Raw genomic sequence first — 22,198 nt, 5'->3', positions numbered from 1 at the left:
TGAGGATTAAAAAAAAAAAGGCGAAGATGTAGAAGTTGATGAGGTCACAAAGAGACAGAGTTCAGAGAAGAGGAAAAGGAACAAAACCATAGTTTTGGGTCCCCCTATATTTAAGACACAAACAGAAAGAAGTAAAAGACACTAGCAAAGAAAAAAGAAATACTAGCCACTTAGAAGGAAAACCTGAAAAGTCTTCCGTCCTAGCAGCCAAGAGGGTCGGGAGTACCATCTCCTGTTTTACTTATAGACATACCCTCTACTTGATCCTGGTAGACTTCAAGCTCTATGGCTCCATGTCTGCACCTTGCAAAATATCTAGAGCAAACTCGTTATATGCTTAAGTTTAAAGAAAAGTGAATAATGTCAACCCTGCAGAAAAGTCAAGGGGGGTGGGTGCTGAGAAAAGATGACTGAACTGATGATTAAGTGATCACTCACTGGTGATCTCCAGAGAAGTCCATTTTTAGGGATGTGGTGTGGAATTTAGAAAGAGCCAGGAGAAAGGGAACCAACAAAGATGCAAGGAAGAGAGAGTAGCACGATGAAAAAGACGCCAAAACAGGCAAGAGATGAAGGGCACCAGTGGGAAGTTTATTCTGGAGAGTCAGCCAGTCCCAGAAGCACCTTCTAGGCACTGGGCACGTGCAGCCCAGCCAAGAGTCTCTGCTCAGAAGCTTGTGTTCCAGAAAGGAAAGTGAGGAAACAAACCCAGAGGATTGACAAACGCTTTGTGATAGTGATTGGGATGTAGGTGAGGCTGTTTTTATCCAGTGTGGTCAGGAAAGACCTTTCTGGCAAAGTCATGTGTGAGTTCAGAACAGAACAGGAGAAATCGGTTGAACTCTGCGGCAAGAATGCTCCAGGCTGAGAAAACAGCAAATATAAAGAGCACGAAGATGGAGTAAGCTTGGTATGTTTATTGGACAAAGATCAGTATGACTGGATTATAAAGAATGAGGGGGCGGGGCCTTGGATTCTGGTTGACATGGAAAGCTCATGAACTAGAGAATGATAGAGCCTGTTTACTTATATCAAGTTCACCCTGGTTGTTGTGTGAAAGAAGAATTACAGTGGGATCAATTTGGAAGCAAGGACACCAGTGTGGAGGAAGTTATAGTAGACCAAGTAAAAGATGGTGGACACTTGGCCTCCGACAGTAGTGGTAGTGATTCTCAGGAATAGCCAGATTCAGAATATATCTTGAATATAAAATGAAAAGATGTACTGCCGGCCCTGGCCGAGTAGCTTGGTTAGAGCATCATCCTGATACACCAGGTTGCAGGTTTGATCCCCAGTCAGGGCACATACAAGAATTAACCAATGAGTGCATAAATAAGTGGTACAACAAATTGATATCTCTGTTTCTCTCTCCCCACTGCCCCCAAAATCAACAAATAAAAATTAAAGCCCTGGCCAGTGTGGCTCAGTTGGTTGGGCGTCATCCCATACACCAAAAAGTTGCTGGTTTGATCCTTTCAGGGCACATGCCCAGGTTGTGGCCTTGATCCCTGGAAGGGGGGTGCAGGAGGTGGCCAATCGACATTTCACTCTCACATCAATGTTTCTCTCTCTTCCTCTCTCTCTAGAGAGCAATATATATGCCACTTGAATGGGGAGAGTGAGGAAGAGAAGAATTGGGATGATCCAGGTTCTGGCTTGAACATCTGAGTGCATGGTAAAGCCATTCACTGAGATGAGGAAGCAAATCTGTACTGGGTAAAGCTAAAGTTCTCTTCTGACCATTCTAAGTGTGAGATGCCTATTAGACATGAGAGTGGGGTGCAGTGGAGTAAGCTTTAGATACCTATGTCTGGAGCTCAGTGAGGAGATCATTCATTGAAGAGTCAGTCGTAAGCACATAAATGGTATTTAAAGCCACAGGGTACATGGAATCACTTGAGACAGTAATATACAGAAAAAGAGAAAAAGAGTCAAAGAGAGAGCTCTTACCTTTTTCAGAATTTAGGAGAAAAGGATGGGTAAAAATATAGAAAAGTTTTAAGACAAAAAGCTTGAGTAACCTTAGTTTGGTCTCCCTTGTCTCAGTAGTGGGGAGGGGTTTAGATCCTGGAGATCACGGGAAAGGTTCAGAACAAAGAAACAATCACAAAATGAACACAATGAGGGCTGAGGTGTAGTAAGGACACCCTGACGTTATGGGAAACTCGGGTGGATAGGTTTTGAGATTTTGTTCCTCTCAGCGAGATGATAAGGCTTGGGTTCAGAGACTGTGGTTGGTGTGATTATTCAAATATGGTATGAGGATTGGCAAAGAAGTATGGCGGGGGGTCCTAGGATGTTAACAAGGTCACTGCTGAATTGCTGACCACCAGGGTCTGTCCTGGATTACAGCTGAGGAGAGTGGCCCGGTGGACTGGAAAAAAAGGAACGTTAAGATCAAGAGCATTAATACACTGATGGCTGCCAGAGGGGAGGGGGCTTGAGAACTGGGTGAAAAGATAGAGAAGTATAGATTGGTAGTTATAAAACAATCATAGGGATGTAAAGTATAACATAGGCAATATAGTCAATATATTGTAATAACTACATAGGATCCAGATGGGTACTAGAAATATCAGGTAAAGTATATGATTGTCTAATCACTATACTGTATACCTGAACCAATATAAAATAACTGAATATAATGTAATTGAAAAAATTGTTTAAAATAAAATAAAGGCAGCCTGGCCAGTATGCCTCAGTGGTTGAGTGTCGACCCATGCACCAAGAGGTCACCGGTTTGATTCCCAGTCAGGGCACATGCCCAGGTTGTGGGCTGAATCCTAAGTGGGGGTCATGCAGGAGGTGGCCAATCGATGTTCTCTTTCACTGACGTTTGTATCTCTCTCCTCCTCTCCCTTCCCCTCTCTAAAAAATCAATAAAGAAAAAAATTTTAAATAAAAAAAGGCAGGTAAAAAAATAAAGATCAAGGCATCACAGTAAGGAGTAGGTTTAACAGATACAAGGGAATCTGAAAGGGGTAAAGGGAAGAGGTTGTGGCCACAGAGGGAAATATTCAGAGTTGACAATCAAAAAGGTGACCGGCCCGGTCAGTGTGGCTCAGTGGTTGAGCTTAAACCCATGCACCAAGAGGTTGCAGGTTCAATTCTCAGTCAGGACACATGCCCAGGTTGTGGGCCAAATCTCCAGTGGGAGGCATGCAGGAGGCGGCCAATCGATGTTCTCTCTCATCAATGTTTCTATCTCTCTCCTTTCCTCTCTCTCTAAAAATCAATAAAGAAATTAAAAATTATTTTAAAAAGGTGACAGAAGCCCTGGCCGGTTTTGCTCAGTGGTTAGAGCACTGGCCTGCAGACCAAAGAGTCGTGGGTTCGATTCCCAGTCAAGGGTGCATACCTTGGTTGCTGGTTCGATCCCCAGCCCCCCGTTGGGCTTGTGCAGGAGGCGACCAATCAATGTATCTCTCTCGCATTGATGTTTCTCTCTCTCCCTCCCACTCTATCTAAAAAATAAATAAAACTAGCCCTGGCCAGTTTGGGTCAGCAGTTGAGCGTTGGCCTGCAGATCAGAGTCTCGGGTTCGGTTCCTGCTAGGGGCATGTACCACAAAAATAAATAAGTAAATAAATAAATAAATAAAATGGAAAAATATCCTCAGGTGAGGATTTAAAAAAAAAAAAAGTGGCAGAATTCAGTGATGACAAGGTCCAGGTGTGCTATTTTTCAAGGGCCAAGAGTATGACAGAAGGCACTCCTGCGTCCTTGCTGGCCTGAGCTGGCTGCAGAAACATGAGTAACGGGCGGTTGGAACTTAGACCACGGCAGTGAAGCAAGGTGGTTCAGAGGGCTAAACCTTGTTCTCATTTAACTTTTACGTGACAGTTTTTGGCTCTAGTCTTGTGTCATTCATATCTGGAAATTGTTTAGCTTTCACACAGGGCAAGGAGGAGGAGTAAGGACTGATGTCTCCCAGGTCAAACATGAATTTGGTAAGAAGACTTTGCACTCCCCCGGAACTGGTGAGTTCTTTATGTTTAAGGCAACTTGACTTAGCTTTTGCTGCTGAGACAGCCATCTCCTCTGGCACTACAGACAGGAAAGACAAGGAAGACAGGAGATCTGGTGTCACCAGCAACTGAGGAACACAAGTGCAAGTTGCTTCTTAAAGACTGGATCATTGGTTAACTGGACTTCTTACCAGTGGAGCTCTAGATCATATAACCATGATATCGCCTCCAGTTCTGTGGCCTTTGAGAGGGCTTGGGAGGCCAGAGCCATGCAAAATCTTTACCTCTACATTATAAAGTTGTGGGGTTTTGTATGTACCAATTTAGCTAAGTTGGAACTACATTTCCCAGAATCCTCTTCCCTGTGCAGTTCTGGGTTGGAGTTGGACAACATAGAAGTGCATTTGAGATTTGGGAAGTGGAAAGGAAGCAGCATCCATCATGCTCCAGTGGCTGTCGCAGTTAAAGGTGACGAGACAGATGCACAGGTGCTAGTGGGCATCAATTTGTCCTCGCTCTTCTGCTCTGACTTTCCTTCCAACTGCTGTCCTTACTGATGACCACCAGATTCTTGACTGCAAATCAGAGGTGGTAGCTGTGAAGAAACAATCACCCTGTGCTAGCCTCCCCTTTGCAGTCCCACTCTGCACGGGTCCCAGATTCCTCTGCCAGCAACTCATTCACCCCCACCGGTGCTTCTGGAGGGCTGGATCAGTGGTTTTCCCAGACCCTCCAACCCTCCTTTATAGGCCTTCACTTCCCCAGTTCCTCCCACAACTGTCTAAAGTCAAATTCCTTTAATAAACGCCTATTCCATAATATTTATAGTGGCTCAGCTTCCCTGATGGAATTCTGACACCCTAAGCCAAGTATTGAACAGACAGCTTTGCCTTCCAGGGCTCAGTAATTGACAAAAACCATCTTACATTTATAGCACCACTTTACAGTTTACAGTCCTGTTCACATGATGTAACACTCAACCTTGAAAGGATTAAATAAGGAAACTGAGGTTCGGAGAACTTAGGAGATCAAAGAACAACAAAAAGATGCAAAAACACTTTGAGATAATCTGTACTGATGAGTAACCCAAATAACTCAATAAACATTAAATAATTTCAACAATTTTCTGTCTAGGAACCAGAGACAGAAAAAGCTGAGGCACAATCTTTCCACAAGAATCATTTTAGAGTGCTCCATAAAATGAACAGCTGCTGGAGGCCCAAGCACTGCCCAGCATTCCTCGCTACTCAGCCATTTTCAATCCTCTCCATGTTGGAACTGACCAGCATAGTCTGCCAAGTTCTACGTGAACACCTGGTCCTTCCTTTAGCCTCTACTTTTAAGAGAATGGGGGATTCACAGAGGGTTTAAACTTGCATCTGGGCATGAAAGGCACCTGAGATAACTGTTGGTGAAATTATCCCCCACTCTCTACCTTCACTCTCCTACTTTACTGTTTATTATGCCCATTTCCTGCTCTTCCTTTGCCTTGTCCACGCTCCTCCCAATTAGGCCTTAAGCCTATCCTTGACATCCACAGGCCTGTTGCCAGACGCCATGGTGGAGCGCAGGTCTACGCCCAGCTTCTCTAATGAGGCCCAGTGAGGAGTGCAATCTGGTAGTTTCACTTGAACTCAGAAAAAGACTGAATTCATGCCCTTTAAGGAAAAGACTTTAACTCCATCAACCTGAGATTTCATTCCTTCATTCAGCAGTTCTTTATACTGTGTGTAGAACCACATCATCGGGTAAGTTGATGAGCCAACACCCAGTCAAGGATCAGAGTCGAGGAGGATAGAACAGTGTGGCAGCTTCATAGAAAAGCTGGGAGGAGATGAGTACATCAAGATTGAGAAACTTTTAAAATATCAAGTAGCCCTGGCTGGTTTGGCTCAGCGGTTACAGCATCGGCCTGCGGTCCAGAGAGACCCGGGTTCGGTTCCCGCTAAGGGCACGTACCTCGGTTGCAGTTTGTCCCCGGCCCTGGTTGGTCGTGCGGGTGGCAGCCACTCGATGTGTCCCTTTCACGTCGATGTTTCTCTTTCTCTCTCTCTCCCTCCCACTCTCTCTGAACAAAAAAAATGGAAAAATGTCCTCTAGTGAGGATTAAAATATCAAGTAAATAAAGGACACGAGGGACTTAGAGCACTCTAAGACAGAACCAGAAAAAAATAGACAAGTTCACCTAGAACACCAGACTTATATTCTTTCAGGTGACATTTAAGGCTCTTCACAATCTTATGACATTCTCTCCAGTCTCAACCTCTTACCCTCTGAAAACCCTACAACTCAAGCCCCATTCCAGCCACAAGAAAAAAAAAGTTTTCTTTATGTAAGATCAGCATCCTCTTATAAGTAGGTGTATTTCTTTTCCCTTGCTCTTCCCTTGCCAGCCCACCTCTGCCAGACAAAAACCTACTGATCATCCAGACTTAGTAAGCTCACATGCATCCACCTTGCAGAGCTGTTCCTGATCCTCCCCCAGGCTCAGACCCCAGGCCAGGCAGAACTCAGAATGTACCTGCTGCTGAGGGTCAACTGGGCACGCCTGCCAGGATCACCCAGGCTTGTCTGCCTCCCTTGCTGGACTGTGAGCCCCTTAAAGAGGCAGATGGCTCCCTCCTCATCACATTCCCAGCCCAGCGACGTGCCTGGTGATGTCATGACTGTGTGAGCTTCTGCAAACTGGAACTGGAACTTTAGAGCTGGAATCAATCTTAGGATCGTCATTTAGGTGGGTTATAACAGGAATAATTAGTCTCATTTATATCAGAAAGGCCCCTTATCAATGAAGCTTCAAAAACGCTCTTTGATGCCCCGCTGGTGTGGCTCATTGGTTGAGTGTCAACCCATACACCAAGAGGTTGCCAGTTCGATTCCAGGTCAGGGCATATGCCCAGGCTGTGGGCCAAATCCCCAGTGGGGGGCATGTAGGAAGCGACCAATTGATGTTTTCTCTCATCGATGTTTCTATCTCTCCCTCCCTCTTCCTCTCTCTCTAAAATCAATAAAGAAAAAATAATTTAAAAAAACAAAGAAGCTCTTTGCTGAGCTCATCACAGAAAGGGAAGAGGGTATGGTGAGAGAAACACACATCAGTCTAGACCAGCTCTCAGGACCCAGGGAGTGATACAATCTCAGTATTCCAAACCCCCAAATTTGCCCCATCAGTTTTATTCACTCTTCTTTGGGGCTTGAGAAGCCAAGGACCTGTGTGCTATGGATCTTACAAAAGGTTCTCAATCCAGACAAGCCAGTAAAGCCTAAAAATAGATACATAGGCAGAAAGGAGATACAGGCAGTGGTACAAATAGGTATGGAGGATTAGGCCAGTAGTCCTACCTTTTCTGCAAGAGCACCTCTGTGTAAACTAGCCCAGAACGTTCTCCCTGGTCTCTAAACTTTCAGCATCTTTTTCGAACAATCCTTGGATACCTCTGCGATGCCACCTCTCGTCCTGTCACACCTCCCCTTCTAGACCGGCATCTACAGGAGTTGAGGGACTGTCCTTGTGGGCCCAGAGTTCTGGAATAATGTCTGGCACAGACCTGAGAATACATAGTTGTTTTGAACCAGGCAGTGAGAAGAGGCACACGTGCCCACAGCAGCACCACTGCCTTCACCCTTGATGTGGCCAGAGCTGGACAAGCAGGCGGGCTGTGATCTGGACGAACCTAGCCACAAGGCCCTTGAAGCATGCACTGGAACTGGAGAAGTCTGCTTCTCCATACTGTGAACAACCAAGTGAGGCCCAGGAAGGGAGAAGATGCCAGTGGGGATGGGAGAGGTTGTGTCAACCACACAGAGTGAGGAAAGAGTGGAGGGAGAGGAGAGACAATGAAGAGAAGCCATGAGTCGTTTGTTTTTCACACAAGCTGCCAAGGAAGAAACTGAGAAAGAATGGAGATTGTGTCATCCATTTTTTCATGGCAAACTCCATTTTCTCCTACCCTATTCTACAAGTCTCTGTCTTATAAATGAAGTCATAAGCAATTCCTTCAGAAATACTAAAAAAAGATAGTAAGCACACATACCAAAGATAGTAAGAACACACCACTAACCTCTGCAACCCCTTTATGACTTAAGGCCCATGATTTTATATATGGATTTCATACATGTCACATATTGTATATATTATAGACATACATGTATGAGATAAATGAACACAAAGTAATTTAGTCCTTCAAAGACATGAATTCCTAGGCATAGAAATAAAAACAGACATGGTCCTGCTTTCATGGTGCTTATCCACTGGTCTGAGAAAAACCAACACTCATCCCAACAATCAGATCATTATACGTCAATGGCTGTGTTCTGAAGGCACATGGCTCAATGGGAGCCCACGACAAAGGAATTGGCACAGGTTGGTCTGAGCTACAAGCAGCAGCACCCGGGTCTGAATGTGTCCCCCTCACCTGGGTCTGAATGTGTCCCCCTTTACTAGTAAGTGAAGCTTGACTCGAGTTCCAAATGGAAATCATTCCAAGATAATATAAAAACAAAAGAGGAGCTCAGCAGTTAGAGTGTTGGCCTGCGGTCTGGAGAGACCCAGGTTCGGTTCCCGCTAAGGGAGGTACCTCGGTTGCAGTTTGTCTCCGGCCCTGGTTGGGGTCATGTGGGTGGCAACCAGTTGATGTATGTCTCTCGCACTGATGTTTCTCTCTCTCTCTTCCCCCCTCGCTCTCTCCTGCTCTATCTGAAGATAAATGCAAAAATGTCCTCAAGTGCAGATAAAAAAAATAAATAAATAAACAAAGGAGGGGCAACTCCGGCATAGATTATTCAGTCATTTCTAAGGACATGGAGTGAGGGGTACTTGGGGAAACTTCAAGAGGAGTCATCCAACCCAGCCAGTGTGACTCGATGGTTGAGTGTCCACCCATGCACCAAGAGGTCGCCGGTTCAATTCCCAGTCAGTGCACGTGCCCAGGTTGTGGGCCTGATCCCCAGCAGGGGTCATGCAGGAGGTGGCCAATCAATGTTCTCTCTCATCGATGTTTCTCTCTCTCTCTCCCTCTCTAAAAATAAAGGAGTCATCCAAATGTGTCTATGTGCTCAGTTTCCACACCTCTTTGAGCTGAGGTCCAAACGCCTTCAGTGACCACCCTGGACAGAATATCAAGCTTGTTGCATCAGTGCCGTGTTCTTAGGACCAAGCTCACATCCTACTGTATGGCAACTCTGTTAGGCCTGTGGCTCCCTGAGGGGCAATCAGGCAGTACATGACACCTTGAGGTATGGGAATAGAGATACCTCCCCAGTTACTTATGAGCCAGGTACGACAAAAGCTTTCCAGACTTATCCTGTTGTTTCAGATGGAACTTGTTTGTGGGATAAATTGTTATTAAAGTAGGACTCTGATGAATAGACCACATAATTGCATAAAGCCTGTTTCCATAGAAAACCATCTAAAATTCCCCATTCTTGCTCTAAAACTTATCCATGTCTCTTACCAGGTGATAGTCCTTAGAAGAAATGCTCTGATAAACTACCTAAGGGGAACATCAGTAATTGTTTTATGAGCCATTTTCCTTGTAAGAAACAACCAAAAATAGGATTATGGCCTGACGTATCACCTTAATTTAGCAGGCGAGCTTCCTGTAAGCCCCGGCAGACCTCACCAGCCTCGTGCATGTGGGCTCTTAGCTGCTCTGTGGGCGCTGACGACACCTTCCAGGGTGACTTTGTTCATGTGCTTCCTCTCCACCAGCCTCCCTCCTCAGAGTTTAATATCCACATCCCCTGGGGTCTCTCACTGTTCCAGCTTAAGTCAGCTAATCCCCAAATGGGACACCAACCCACACACACCAATCTATTCCTACTTCCGAGAAACTGCACTGGTCATTTTCATACCTGAAATGCTTTTCCTGCTCCCAGCTCAAACCACTTTCTAGTCCCACCTGCTCCATGAAGTCTTTCCATAATGACAGCTCCAGGCCTCCGTTTTATCCCCATAATTCTGACAGTCCCATATGCACAGCTATCTAAAAATTCATCTGCTCAGATGTTAAACAAACACCAGCCACCCATTCCGTGTTCAGTATAACTGGTTCCTCTTCCATGTTGGACTCCATTTCCTAATTCCTTTATCATCTCCCACAGTGTCAGGAACATGGCAAATACTCCCTAAGTGCCACTCAAGTACTAAAAAATAAGACCACAAGGAAAAGTAGGAATGTCTTGGGCTGAAGCATTGGGTAATAGTTGGGCATCAATCTGCGACTCTGACCAACATAATTCAGTGCCCACCATGTGCCAGGTTCTGGGCCAGGCACTATGGTCTTCATTTGGAATTTACCATATGGATTTCTCAGTCAAAGATGATGGACTATAACGCCTTCTAATAAATAAGAAAACATCAGGATGTGCCAGGCTTCAGAAAATGGAAAAATGAATAGCTATGCCAAAAGCTGTTTTGTTTTTAACTCCTCTGCAGCATAAGCAAAGCAGCAGCACCCTGGACAGACACCAAGTCAGCTAATATTCTTAGGACATCCTAGAGGAGCAGAGCATTTAGAAAGCACTGGCCACCCCTTCATCTCCAGAATAGCAAAAGACAGCAAGCCACTTCGAACACAACTAAGAATTCACCCCTAGGGGTTCCTAATAAGCCTCAAAAATATCTGCATTCAAGACTAGTGAGGATGTCACTGGTCAACAGAATGGCTACACCTTGAAGTAGCCAGGCTGCACTGGAGACCAAGGTCACAAACACAGGTTCCTAGCAATATGGAGGCTTTCTAGGTTGGATCCTTTTAGTTGGCATTGCCTCCAACATTATTTTGAAACTTCCACATTCAGACTAAGAGAATGAAAAAGAAAGTCCCCAAACACTGAGAAGCACATTTCTTAGCCAATTAAGACTACTGATAGGAGCCCTGGCCGGTTTGGCTCAGCGGTTAGAGCGTCCGCCTGCGGTCCGGAGAGACCCGGGTTCGGTTCCCGCTAAGGGCACGTACCTCGGTTGCAGTTTGTCCCCGGCCCTGGTTGGTCATGCGGGTGGCAGCCACTCGATGTGTCCCTTTCACATCGATGTTTCCCTCTCTCTCTCTCTTCCTCTCTCCCTCCCACTCTATCTGTACAAAAAAATGGAAAAATGTCCTCGGGTGAGGATAAAAAAAAAAAAAAAAAGACTACTGATAGGAGATGTCTAAATTTCAACTCTCCTACTCTTTAGGAGACACGCGGACACACCTAAGGCTGTCTGTCTTCTCACCGGGGCCTGGGGGTATTAGGAAAAGGAAAGTCTGTTGGGCCTCAATGTCTACCAGGCTCTTCCTAGACTTGAGGGCTACATGTGGAATAAAACACAAGTCACGTTCCTGGGGGCTGGGCCTTGATTACTCAACGCCAACTCACTCATGGCTGATATCCTCAACAAAACTTGCCAAAAAGTCAGTAATAGGAAACAGTCTGTCTTCTAAAAACACCTTATTGGTTCTATCATTTCTGTGGCCTTTCCCAGAAGTCCATGTGCAAGTTCAGACAGACTGGTGGTGGGGACACTTCCATAACCTAGAGAACCCTGGGGAAAGATGCCAGTTTCACAGCAAAGGGAGTGGGCTGGAAGGAGAAAGCAGTTGCTGATACAGTGATAGAATGACAAACAATTCACAGAGCCCTCCGAGGCCTGGCCACCCGGTTGTGGAGAGGTGCCAGGCAGGTGAGATAAGAAGCACAGGCTGCAGACAGGGGGAAGGCTGGGGAAGATGGGCCAGGAGCCAGGGCTGGACTAAGCAGCCCATATGGCCAACAGCAGGGGTCAGCGTGGACTCAAAGAGTTCCGGAGACAGAAGGGGGCCTTTGGGATCGGTTAGTCCAGTCCCTGACATTACAGAGCCTAACAGCTATTCAGCAACTTGTCCAAGGTCACAAAACTAGTGAGTGGATGATCCAGGGCCAGAATCCAAGCCTGTGTTTCAGAAGACAAGGAAACAAATGTTCTCACATTGTGGCTAATTGTATCAATTCCTTTCTAGGTTTTCAAACATATGTTTGACTCTGAATAGCTAGACTAACCCGAGGTAGAAGAGAGTACTGTGGTCATGAACTCAGATGCTAGACTCCATCTGGATTTAAATCCCAGCAGTTCTGCCACTGTGTAACCTTGAGCAGGTTCCTTCACCTCTCTGTGACTCAGTTTCCTTATCTATCAAATGGGGGCAACAGTACCTACCTCAAGGGGTTATGAAGCCAACTAAATGAGTTAATATATGCAAAGTGCAGTGCATGGCGTAACATAAGTGCTATATAAAAGGTAGGAAGAATTTCTAGGGAGGAAATAATCCTCATATTGGTTCCTGCTCCACACACCTGTCCCCAAACCCCAATTCATCTTAGTCACACCTATAATACCTGGGACTAATGCTTCTAAAAAGGTCACACCACTGTCTCTTAATCCATTCAGATCTAACCCAGTCATATATTCAAGATGAACTGGCCAAAATAACATGAGAAGTAAAAATTCTGGATAAATGTTTATTTTGGCTACTGTCTGCCTCTACTACCCGTCAGATTTCCAAGACCCTGGATGCTGCAGAAGTGACTTCTTTTGGTCCTCACCTCCTACCTTCTTGGCCCACACACTCCCTTGTGCCTTCTGAATCTGCTTTTTTGAGGGTGATCACATCCTCTAGTCCCTCAAAGCTTCTGCCATTTATCAGCCCTTCCAGCCTCACTCACCTGCCTCTCCCATCTGGACTCCTCAACCAATTGTCTCTGTGGTGCAGTTCCCTACAGATTTCTGCATCCTTCATCCCTCCACCCCTCTCGCATGGATAGGTCACACCATATGATCCCAGGATGCCAAACTTGGTGGAATAAAGGCAGGAAAGCAGGCTGACCGCCTCCACTACATACCTAAGTTGACCCATCCTCATGGCTAATGAACACCTCCACATTCCCACTGAGCCCAACCCACACTCCTCTTACTCTGACTATAACCACGGCCTTTGCCTCAGCGTTCATCCAGAAAGCCCAGGCCATCAAATAATCTGTGTCAAGCACTCATCCAGACCAGGGCATCTCAAACCTTAGCATGCATTCGAATCCCCTGGGATCTCTTACAATGCAGATTCTGAGTCACCAGACTGAACTGGGCCTCAAGGATCTCCCAGGTGCTGCTGCTGTTGCTGGTCCCCAGACTCCATTTTCTAGGAATTTAGATATAAGAAGTTTAATGTTTGCATTTTTTTTTAGCTATGTTATTCTTTAATTTTTTTAACTCCTTACCCAAGGATATTCTTCCATTGCTTTTTAGATAGAGGGGAAGGGAGACAGGGAGAGAGAGAAACATGGATGTGAGAGAGACACATCGATTGATTACCTCCCACATGACCCCCATCAGGACCGGGAATCAAACCTGCAACCCAGGTACATGCCCTTGACCAGAAATCAAACCCGAGACCCTTTAGTCCATGGGCCAACACTCTAACCACTGAGCAAAACCAGCCAGGGTGCTACATTATTTTTTAATCTTCATGACAAACCTACAAGAGAAGTATTAATCCCATTTAACAGATGTAGAAACAGGTTCAGAGAGGTTAAAAATCCTGTCCCACTGCTAGAGGGCAGGACTCAAATGAGAGGCAGATTCCATAACCTGAGCCCTATTCTTTTCTCTGCATAAGTGATTTTCGGGAGCAGAAATAGTTGAGAAACACAATATGTAATGTTTTATTTGTCATACAAACTATTGAAATCTTCTTAGTTGATGAAGATAGCAGAAAGACATGCTATTAAACTGCCACAAAGTTCCTGTGCTAGAGATTCCAACTAACAGCTAAAGGCCTAAAAGTAGCTATCAGAGAGCAGGATAATTCCACCAATCAGCATATAAGTACATATCCTTTGGAATATGGGGAAACATTCCATTTGTGCAAAGAACAAAAGGAAACGTATGTACCTCTAACTGGCATGTCTGGGGACTTTGTGGCCACTGTTAGGGCTGCAAAGGCTGACAGCCCTGCATGACAGCACAATCCCCCTCCACCTCACTTCCCTCTTCACGGTCACCAAATCCAAAGCTCCTCTTTGCCTTGATCTCTCTGATTTTTCAGCAGCATTTGACCAATCCCTCTTTAACAAGTCTATTCACACTCATCTCTGGCTTCTGATGAGTGCTCTCCTGGTCCTTCTGCCATACTTCTGACCACACCTAGAATTCCTCCTTCCATTTCCTGTCCCCCAACAGGCATTCCCAAGAACTTGCCCTCAACTCTCACCTCAATCATCCAGGTGCTGTTGCACTTTCTGGCAACAACACCAACCACAGCTCTGGTGCATCCTGTCCCACCTTAGAGGGCAGATCTGAGTCAGCTCTGTTCACTGCAGAATCCCCAGCACTCAGAACAATGCCTGGCCTGGGTTAGTAAGCACTCTCTCAGTATTTGCTGAATGAATAAATGTGCCACTCTCCATGTCACCAAGCTTCCCAACATCCATCCTCAAACAGCTCATATCTCAAGGCCAGGTTGGAGCTAAAGGGCTGTGGTTCACCAGGTAAAAGAGACAACTGCTAACTCCCATAAAATCACAGCACATGTAGGAAGTGATCATTATCTGTATGGCTCTCAAGGTAAATATCTTCTGGCTTAGGGGGCTGAGGGCATCGGCAGCGTGACACAAATACAACCCACCAGAACGTGGGAAGTTCTGGCCCAGTCCAGCTCTAAATAAAAACAAGGAAGAGCCATTATCAGGATGTTCTTGGCTTGGTGTCACTTTTAACATCTGAGAAGTAATCTATCTGTTTGCACAATGCCCCTATTTTATTAGGATTCAAAGGTAGCACCCATTCTGAAATGTGCCCTGAACCCTTATGAGCAGTTCTAAGCCAAATTCCTCCTAGACATAGCAGCACCAGCCAAAGAGAATTTCTCCATTCCCCTGAATTATACTGAGTGATGTAAACGCTTTCACATTCCAGCTGCTTATAAAGGTGCGAAGCAGGACACAATTAAGGTCCCAGCACAACACACTTATACTTGAATCATGCTGCTTAGCGACTCTGTAATCTCACACACTCACTTAGGGAGTATTGTGGCGAAATCAGCATTTGAAGAACACAAATGTGTACACAGTGCCATTATCTCTAGTCTACTGGAAATCGCATCACTGGCCCAGGGCAGTGGTAACTACTGGGTCTAATTCTGTGGCTTCGCAAAGACTACAGTTGGGGGGGGGGGGGTAGGGAATCTTCCAAGATCTTAAAAAACCACTGACTATGCCAACCGCAGCACTTGGCCTTTTCCAGAAGATAAATTATAAAGAATTTTTGCCAGTTCAAGTTATTTTCCCAAAGCAGAGAGTCAAATGGCCTTGCTATCCACTGGCCTTTAAGAAACCAATGCAATTAAACTGAATAGCTATGAACTGCCCTGACAGCTTCCCCCAACTTCATTTGATAAAGTGGGATGTAGTCACACACTGACAGACAAGCACACACCTTATTTAACTGCCAGACACAGCGCCAATATGAAAACATACGTTCAATCTCTGGGGTTAAAATCCACTCAGTACTCGTCACTAAAACAAAATAGCCATATAAATGCCGACTAGCCTGACTGCCTTGTAAGGAATGAGCACTAACAACTAGAGTTTCTATTCAGCAGGCTAATAAGAATAATTATAGCCAGGGCAGGCATTAATCAGCTTGGCAGATACAGGAATTCTGTTAACAAGGCTAAAATGAGTGCCAAGGAATCTCTGAAGGCCATGGCACTTCAAAGACCGTTAGGCTGGATGAATACACAGGGGTTCCTCCTGCCAGGCTTCCTACTTCAATGCTTTCTGGGGGAAGCTGCTTTTTTTCAAGGTCCCTGTGTAGGCACCTGCCACAGGGTTGCAGGAATTGTGCCTGGGACATGCTCACCTCAGATCCTAGTATTTTTAACCACACTTTTGCTTTCAAACTACTATCACCCTTTTCCACCTAAACTAACCTCAAGAAATACACAGCATCAGGTTATGGTAAACATTAGCCAATTTTTCCTTAGCAGAGGCAGAATGAAGGCTTGGGATGGTTCTGGACAAGTGCCTTAACTTTTCTAGGTATCAGGTTCACCTGTAATATGGAGAAAAGAATGGTGCCTTCCTCCAAGTGTTGTTGTGAGGATTACATAAGAGAATATATGTAAGAGCACAACACTTGATCTGCACACCCTATGTAACTAGCTGCTATTTTCACTCTGTGCCTGTTAAGTGCAGAGCCCTGTATAGAAGCTTTGAGAAAGAACAAACAAAATACTCAGTACACAGACACATGTACATTATACATGAGTGCTGTGCCTGGGCAGTGGGAGAGCTGGCACATTTTTTTAACCATATATCTTTAATAACTGATACGGAGACTGCTAGCTGTCCCCACAAATCTATTCTTCTCATCCTCCATAGTAGCTGGCACACAGCTGCCAGTCTACTCTGCATTTCTCAGCTTCCCTTGCAGCTAGTGTGACACGGACTGAATTATGTGGACTGGAATATGTGCAGAAAGAATGTGTGCCACTTTCAAGCTTGGCCATGAAGTCTCCACACATCTCCTCCATGCTCTTTCTCCCTTTAAGGGGCTGGAAACGATGGTGACAACCAAAGTGACCTTAGAAACTACAAATTGAAGATGACAGAACTGCCATCAGCCTGGGAGCCAGAATGGCTGTGTGGAGCAGGGGTCCCACCCAACCTTTTCATCTGAAACATCCCGTCAGGAAAGACATTTCTATTTTCTGAGTCACTGTGCTGTGAGTCTATTCGTTAGAGCAGTTTGGCCTAATTAATATAATATCCTTCTATGTTATGTGAATTTTAAAATATAGATGTAATGCTTTTGTCATTTAAAAACTACTTCAGGTATGATTCAGACTGACAAACCTCAGAGGAGGGGACGAGGGGGATGGATGAGATAAACCAAAGAATGTATATGCATGTATGCGTAACCAATGGAGATAGACAACAATGCTGGGGGACTGGAGGGGCAGGATAGGGAGAAGAGTATCTGGGGGGGGGGGGGGAGGAGAAACATTTGTAACAAAAATAAATTAATAAAAATTGAAAAAATAAAATAAAATCTTCTATATTTAATATATTCTCTTGGGGGGGAAAAGCTATTTCAGCCCTGGCCAGTGTGGTTCAGTGGTTACAGCATTGGTCTGTGCACCAAAGGGTTGCAGGTTCGATTCCTGGCCAAAGGGCACAGGTACCTGGTTGCAGGTTCCTTCCCTGGCCCGAGTTGGGGTGCATATGGGAGGCAACCAATTGATGTGTCTCTCTCTCTCATCAATATCTCCCTTTCTTTCTCTCTCTCTCTCTCTCTTTCTCCCCCCTACTCCCTTCCACTCTCTCTAAAAATCAATGGAAAAAATATCCTCAGGTAAGGGTTGACAAAAAAAATAAAAAATAAAAAAACTACTTCAGTGGACTTACAACAAATATTTTTTTAAAAGACACAAATTAAAAATATCTCACCCTGCCCTGGCCGGTTTGGCTCAGTGGTTAGAGCGTCGGCCTGTGGTCCAGAGAGACCCGGGTTCGGTTCCCACTAAGGGCACGTACTTCAGTTGCAGTTGGCCCCGGCCCTCGTTAGGTCGTGCATGTGGGAGGCAGCCACTAGATGTGTCCTTTTCACGTTTCTTTCTCTCTCTCTCTCTTCCTCCCACTCTATCTGAACAAAAAATGGAAAAATATCCTTGGGTGAGGATAAAAATTAAAAAAAATTAAAAAACCTCACCCTGGTAGGTTTGGCTCAGCAGTTACAGCATCAGCCCGTGGACCAAACAGTCACAGGTTTGATTCTGGTCAAGGGCACAAACATCAGTTGAGGTTCAGTCCCCAGCCCTGGTCAGGGTCATGTGGGAGGCAATCAGTTGATGTATCTTTCTCACATTGATGTTTCTCTCTCCCTCTTTCTCTCTCTCCATCATACTCTATCTGAAGATAAGTGTAAAAATATCCTTGGGTGAGGATAATCCCTCTCCACACTCTCCATACCTTCCCCTCTCTAAATTCATGTTGCATCCTAGAGAGGACCTACCCTCTTCAAACAGATTGCCATGTTGTTTGAACTTTCAATGGCTACCCATTACCCACAGACAAAAGGATACATACATATATTCATAGCCAACATTTATCAAATACCTATTATGTGCCAGGAGCTTTATTAGTAATAGTGATACTACAGTGAACAAGACCAGCAGTCCCTGCCTCCAGGGGATATAATCAGAGTGGGGATTTCGGCCAGGAACAATTTCATATAGTGAGCTAAACAAGTGTGATGATTGGAGCACAGACTGCCCGGCAGCACCCACAAGGCCCACAAACCCACCCCTCATGGTCCAGACTTCTCAGCACAGCACAAGAAGCCTTTCGAATCCACCCCAACCCTACCCTTCCAGCTTGCTCTCCCATTATATCTCCTCCTCCTACCTCCAGTTACATGGACCTTCCAAACCATTTCTGAAAGAGCCATGTACCTTCAGTCATCCACATTTGGTACCTTTTCCCAGAGCCTGGAATGCTCGGCTATCCTTTCTTTCAAAATTCTTATTGTTCTCAAGGCTCAGCTCAAATACCACCTCTTTAGCAAAATCAACCCAATCCCAAGTCAAAGGAACCATCCTCCTCCTTGCTTCCTACCGACACTTGGTTTCCATGTAGGTATTTCGTTCTCTCTTGTAGCTAGCTGTTTTATTATCTGTCCACCTGCCCCCACTGACTACTCTGTGAGGCATTTTTCTGGACACTCTTATGGACTCTAATGGACATTTGAGAAATGCTGCAATGAATGAATAAAAAGATAGATCAGACATAGGCACTAGAAGTAAAAACTTGCTCTATAAAACTGAGTAGATTCTGGTGTGATGGTAACTCAGGGAAGCTTCATGGAGGAAGTGAGTTTTAGGGAGAAAAGGAAAAACACAGGCAAGGGTAGAGAAGTAGGAGGGACATTCCAAGGCCAAGGGAAATGACAAAGCCAGAAGGCTCACAAATATTCTATATAAAGGATAGCAAACAGGTTACTAGAATAAAAATTCTTCTTCTTTTTTTTTTTTACTTTTTATCCTCACCCAAGGACATTTTTTCCATTTTTTTGTTCAGATAGAGTGGGAGGGAGGGAGGGAGGGAGAAACATCGATGTGAAAGGGACACACCGAGTGGCTGCCATCCGCACGACCAACCAGGGCCAGGGACAAACTGCAACTGAGGTACGTGCCCTTAGCGGGAACCGAACCTGGGTCTCTCTGGACCGCAGGCCAACACACTAACTGCTGAGCAAAACCGGCCAGGGCTAGAGTGAAATTTCTAAAACAAAGAGAAGACTAGAGGGAAGAGAACACAAGGGGAAGCATATCCTTGTAAGAAAATAATAAAGAACCAACATGCAAAGGATAGGCCCCCCCCAAAACTCATCCTTTGTGAAAATAACAAACTTAGAAGGGAAGCTATGGGATGTAAAGACAACCAAGCTAAATGCGTGGAGAAGTATCAGAACCTGGGCTAGAAGAGTAGCTATAGAAACAGGAAGGACCGAAAGAGCTGGAGTCTGTGCTGTGGGAAAAGCCACAGAACTGAGGGACAGTGTGAACGTGGAGGTCAAAGAAAGTGACAGCAAGATTATGCCCAGATTGCAATAGAAGAGGAAAGATGATCTTGCTTATCAACATATTAAGTTTCAGGAATCAGGACCTTGCTGGAGTGGTACAACAGGGAGGGCATCCCAGAGGTCAGACTGCAGCCACATCAAGTGAGATTCTGTGGGAGCAGAGTTACCAGGTTCAAGTTCAGGTAACTGTTAGAAGAGGTCATGGCTGGTGACACCACATCTCATGTGTGTAGTAACATGAGATGCCCAGTCATGTCAGGATACATTGGTATATAACCAAGACTTCTCCAAGCTGTGCTTTCCCCACTTCTATTTTTTCTTTTGCCAGCCTCTCTTTGGCCCCCCTCCTCTCCCTTTTTCTTCCTTATCAGTTACTCAAGGGCATTTTTTCAAACTTCTATCAGACCCCAACACCTTAACTGCTACACAGGTTGTGACCTGCACAACTCTAGGGGGAGTCATTCTCAAATAAGACTATAAAGTGAATAGCAACACCCAGAGTTGTACAGTGCACAATGTGTGCAACCACTGGCCACCTACAGTGTGCAACAGCAGTGTGCAACACATGTAGATCTTCTATAGGTCAGAGTGAAAGAAAAAGAATAAAAACACTAGGATCCCAGACCATAGAAGAAATGCTACAGAACTAAGTGAACAATCTGGAGGCTTTCTGAACATGGTTGCAGCTAAAGCAATGTGGCTGGATAAGCTCTCTTGGGGAGTGAGTTCCAGAAGACCCCTCCAAGGTGAAGGAAGAAAACACAGTAACAGCTAGAAAGGCTGGCCCACCAGCAGCAGGAGTCATGGGGGGTGGGGCTGTGTGAGCCCTGGTGCCAGCAGGACTGGAGTGGCCATAGAAGGCTTCCACTGGGACCCTCTGACCGTAAGTGCAGACTAGTGTCTTTTACCCTGTGTGCAGCTGGGGCCTGGCTGAGACAGACACCACAAAAAAGATTCTGATCTGCCTTCTCAAGGAGCTTGGAAGGAAACTTGTGGTCAGGTCACAGGATTCATTCTGTTCTGGTTGACACAGACCTAAAGGATGCTAGATTATCATAGCATTTAAGGGTCAGCTATGGTCCTGGCTGGTTTGGCTCAGAGGTTTGAACATCGGCCTGCGGACCAGAGTCCCGGGTTTGTTCCCGTTAAGGGCACGTATCTCAGGTTGCAGTATGTCCCCAGCCCCGTTGGGGTCATGTGGGTGGCAACCACTGTGTGTCTCTCTCACATCGATGTTTCTCTCTCCCTTCCTCTCTCCTACCCGCTCTATCTGAAGATAAATGCAAAAAATAAAATAAAATTTTTTTAAAAAAAGGGTCAGCTATGGGTACGGGTACCATGATGGGTACTTAATAGATATATTTCTATGGTTGATAACGACATAATTATGGTAATACAACCATTTATAATAGCCATATGTATGTGAAGATGGTGTCTGTGTGTATAGAATAAAAGGAAAACGGAGAGAGGGAAAAAAAACACCAAAAATTCCTTGGGTTGAGGGAGGGTGGTGGGCCAAATTATCAAGAGACACAGAGGTTTGGGGAGGGTAGAAGGCAGGAGACAGTCAAGGGAGGAAAAGTAACAGGTAGGAAAAGTTGGCGAAGCCAAGGCTCCTAGGTCTTTGTGTGTAAATATGGAGGTAGGCAGCTTCAAGAAGAAGTAAAGGAAAAGCCCAAGGCAGAAGCTCTATCCACAGTGAACATGACAGAAGGACTCGAACACCGATTTTTATTTAGCGCTCTGGGCCAACCCGTGACCTTTGTACAAGGAAGTTGGTGAATTCTCCCGCTTCCCTAGAAAGACAACTCAACCTGGGTTTGTCTGTGTGAGGAGCAAGTGAGCCGGTCTCCGCGATGGCTGGGCAGATCAAAGATGCATATTTGTGCTCCCAAGCTGAGGACAGTGGCCAGGGACCACAGGCACCTTCCGGGCCGGGAGTTCAAGGTGAGCCGGGCTGACAACAGGTAGGGAGGGCTGAGGGCAGCCGGTCACGGGCCACTCCCCCTGTTCATGTAGGGGGCGAGGCTCGGCCTAGCGGAGCAAGGACTGACATCCCGCGTGCGGCCGGGTTGGATTCGCGCCTGGCTCCGGGTGGCCCCGCGGCCGTTCCCCGCCCGGCGGCGCCGCCTGCATATCCCGGCCGGGTATCCTGGGAGCGGCCCCCGGCACCTTTGGCGCCCCAGGCCGCGCGCGCCGCAGCCGCGCCCCATCAAGCCCCCCCACCCCACCCCATGGGCCTGCAGGTCCCCCCTCGCCCCGCCGAGCCCCGCGTGCACTCACCCAGCGACAGGAGCGCCAGCAGCAGCGGCCTGGGCGCCAGGCGCCCCATGCTCGCCCGGCGGGAGCGACTCTCCGCCTCCTCCTCCTTCCCCGCCGCCTCTCCTCCTCCTCCTCCTCCAGCTCCGGCTGCTCCAGAGTCAGCGCTCCTCCGCCTGGGCCGCGCGCCTGCTCCGCTCTCCTCGCCAGCCGAGCAATCCCAGCGCTGGGCGTACGTGCGCCCCTCGCTCCCGCCCCCCGCCTACCTTCTTCCCGCCCTCCTCCGGCCCGCCGGGCACCCGGAGCCGGGCGCCAGAGACGTCCCGCTGCGCTGAGCGTGCTGCCCCGGCCGCTTCCCGAAAGCAAAAGAGAAGAA

General features: G+C 46.3%; 1 protein-coding gene across 1 annotated transcript in view; it reads right to left on the bottom strand.

Annotated features, from left to right (window-relative positions):
- Nucleotides 1–21,931, bottom strand: part of PTGFRN (prostaglandin F2 receptor inhibitor) — an 87,641-nt gene extending 65,710 nt beyond the window's left edge. Inside the window, exon 1 of the mRNA XM_036273623.1 lies at nt 21,847–21,931. Coding sequence (XP_036129516.1) covers nt 21,847–21,895 — 49 coding nt within the window. The 5' untranslated portion in view covers nt 21,896–21,931. The remainder of the gene's footprint in view (nt 1–21,846) is intronic.
- Between the last annotated feature and the right edge of the window lie 267 nt (nt 21,932–22,198).

This window comes from Molossus molossus, unplaced genomic scaffold, assembly GCF_014108415.1.
Source record: "Molossus molossus isolate mMolMol1 unplaced genomic scaffold, mMolMol1.p scaffold_m16_p_20, whole genome shotgun sequence".
Lineage (NCBI taxonomy): Eukaryota > Metazoa > Chordata > Mammalia > Chiroptera > Molossidae > Molossus > Molossus molossus.
Note: the sequence above shows the minus strand (reverse complement) of the source record. Positions and strands in the feature narration are given on the sequence as shown.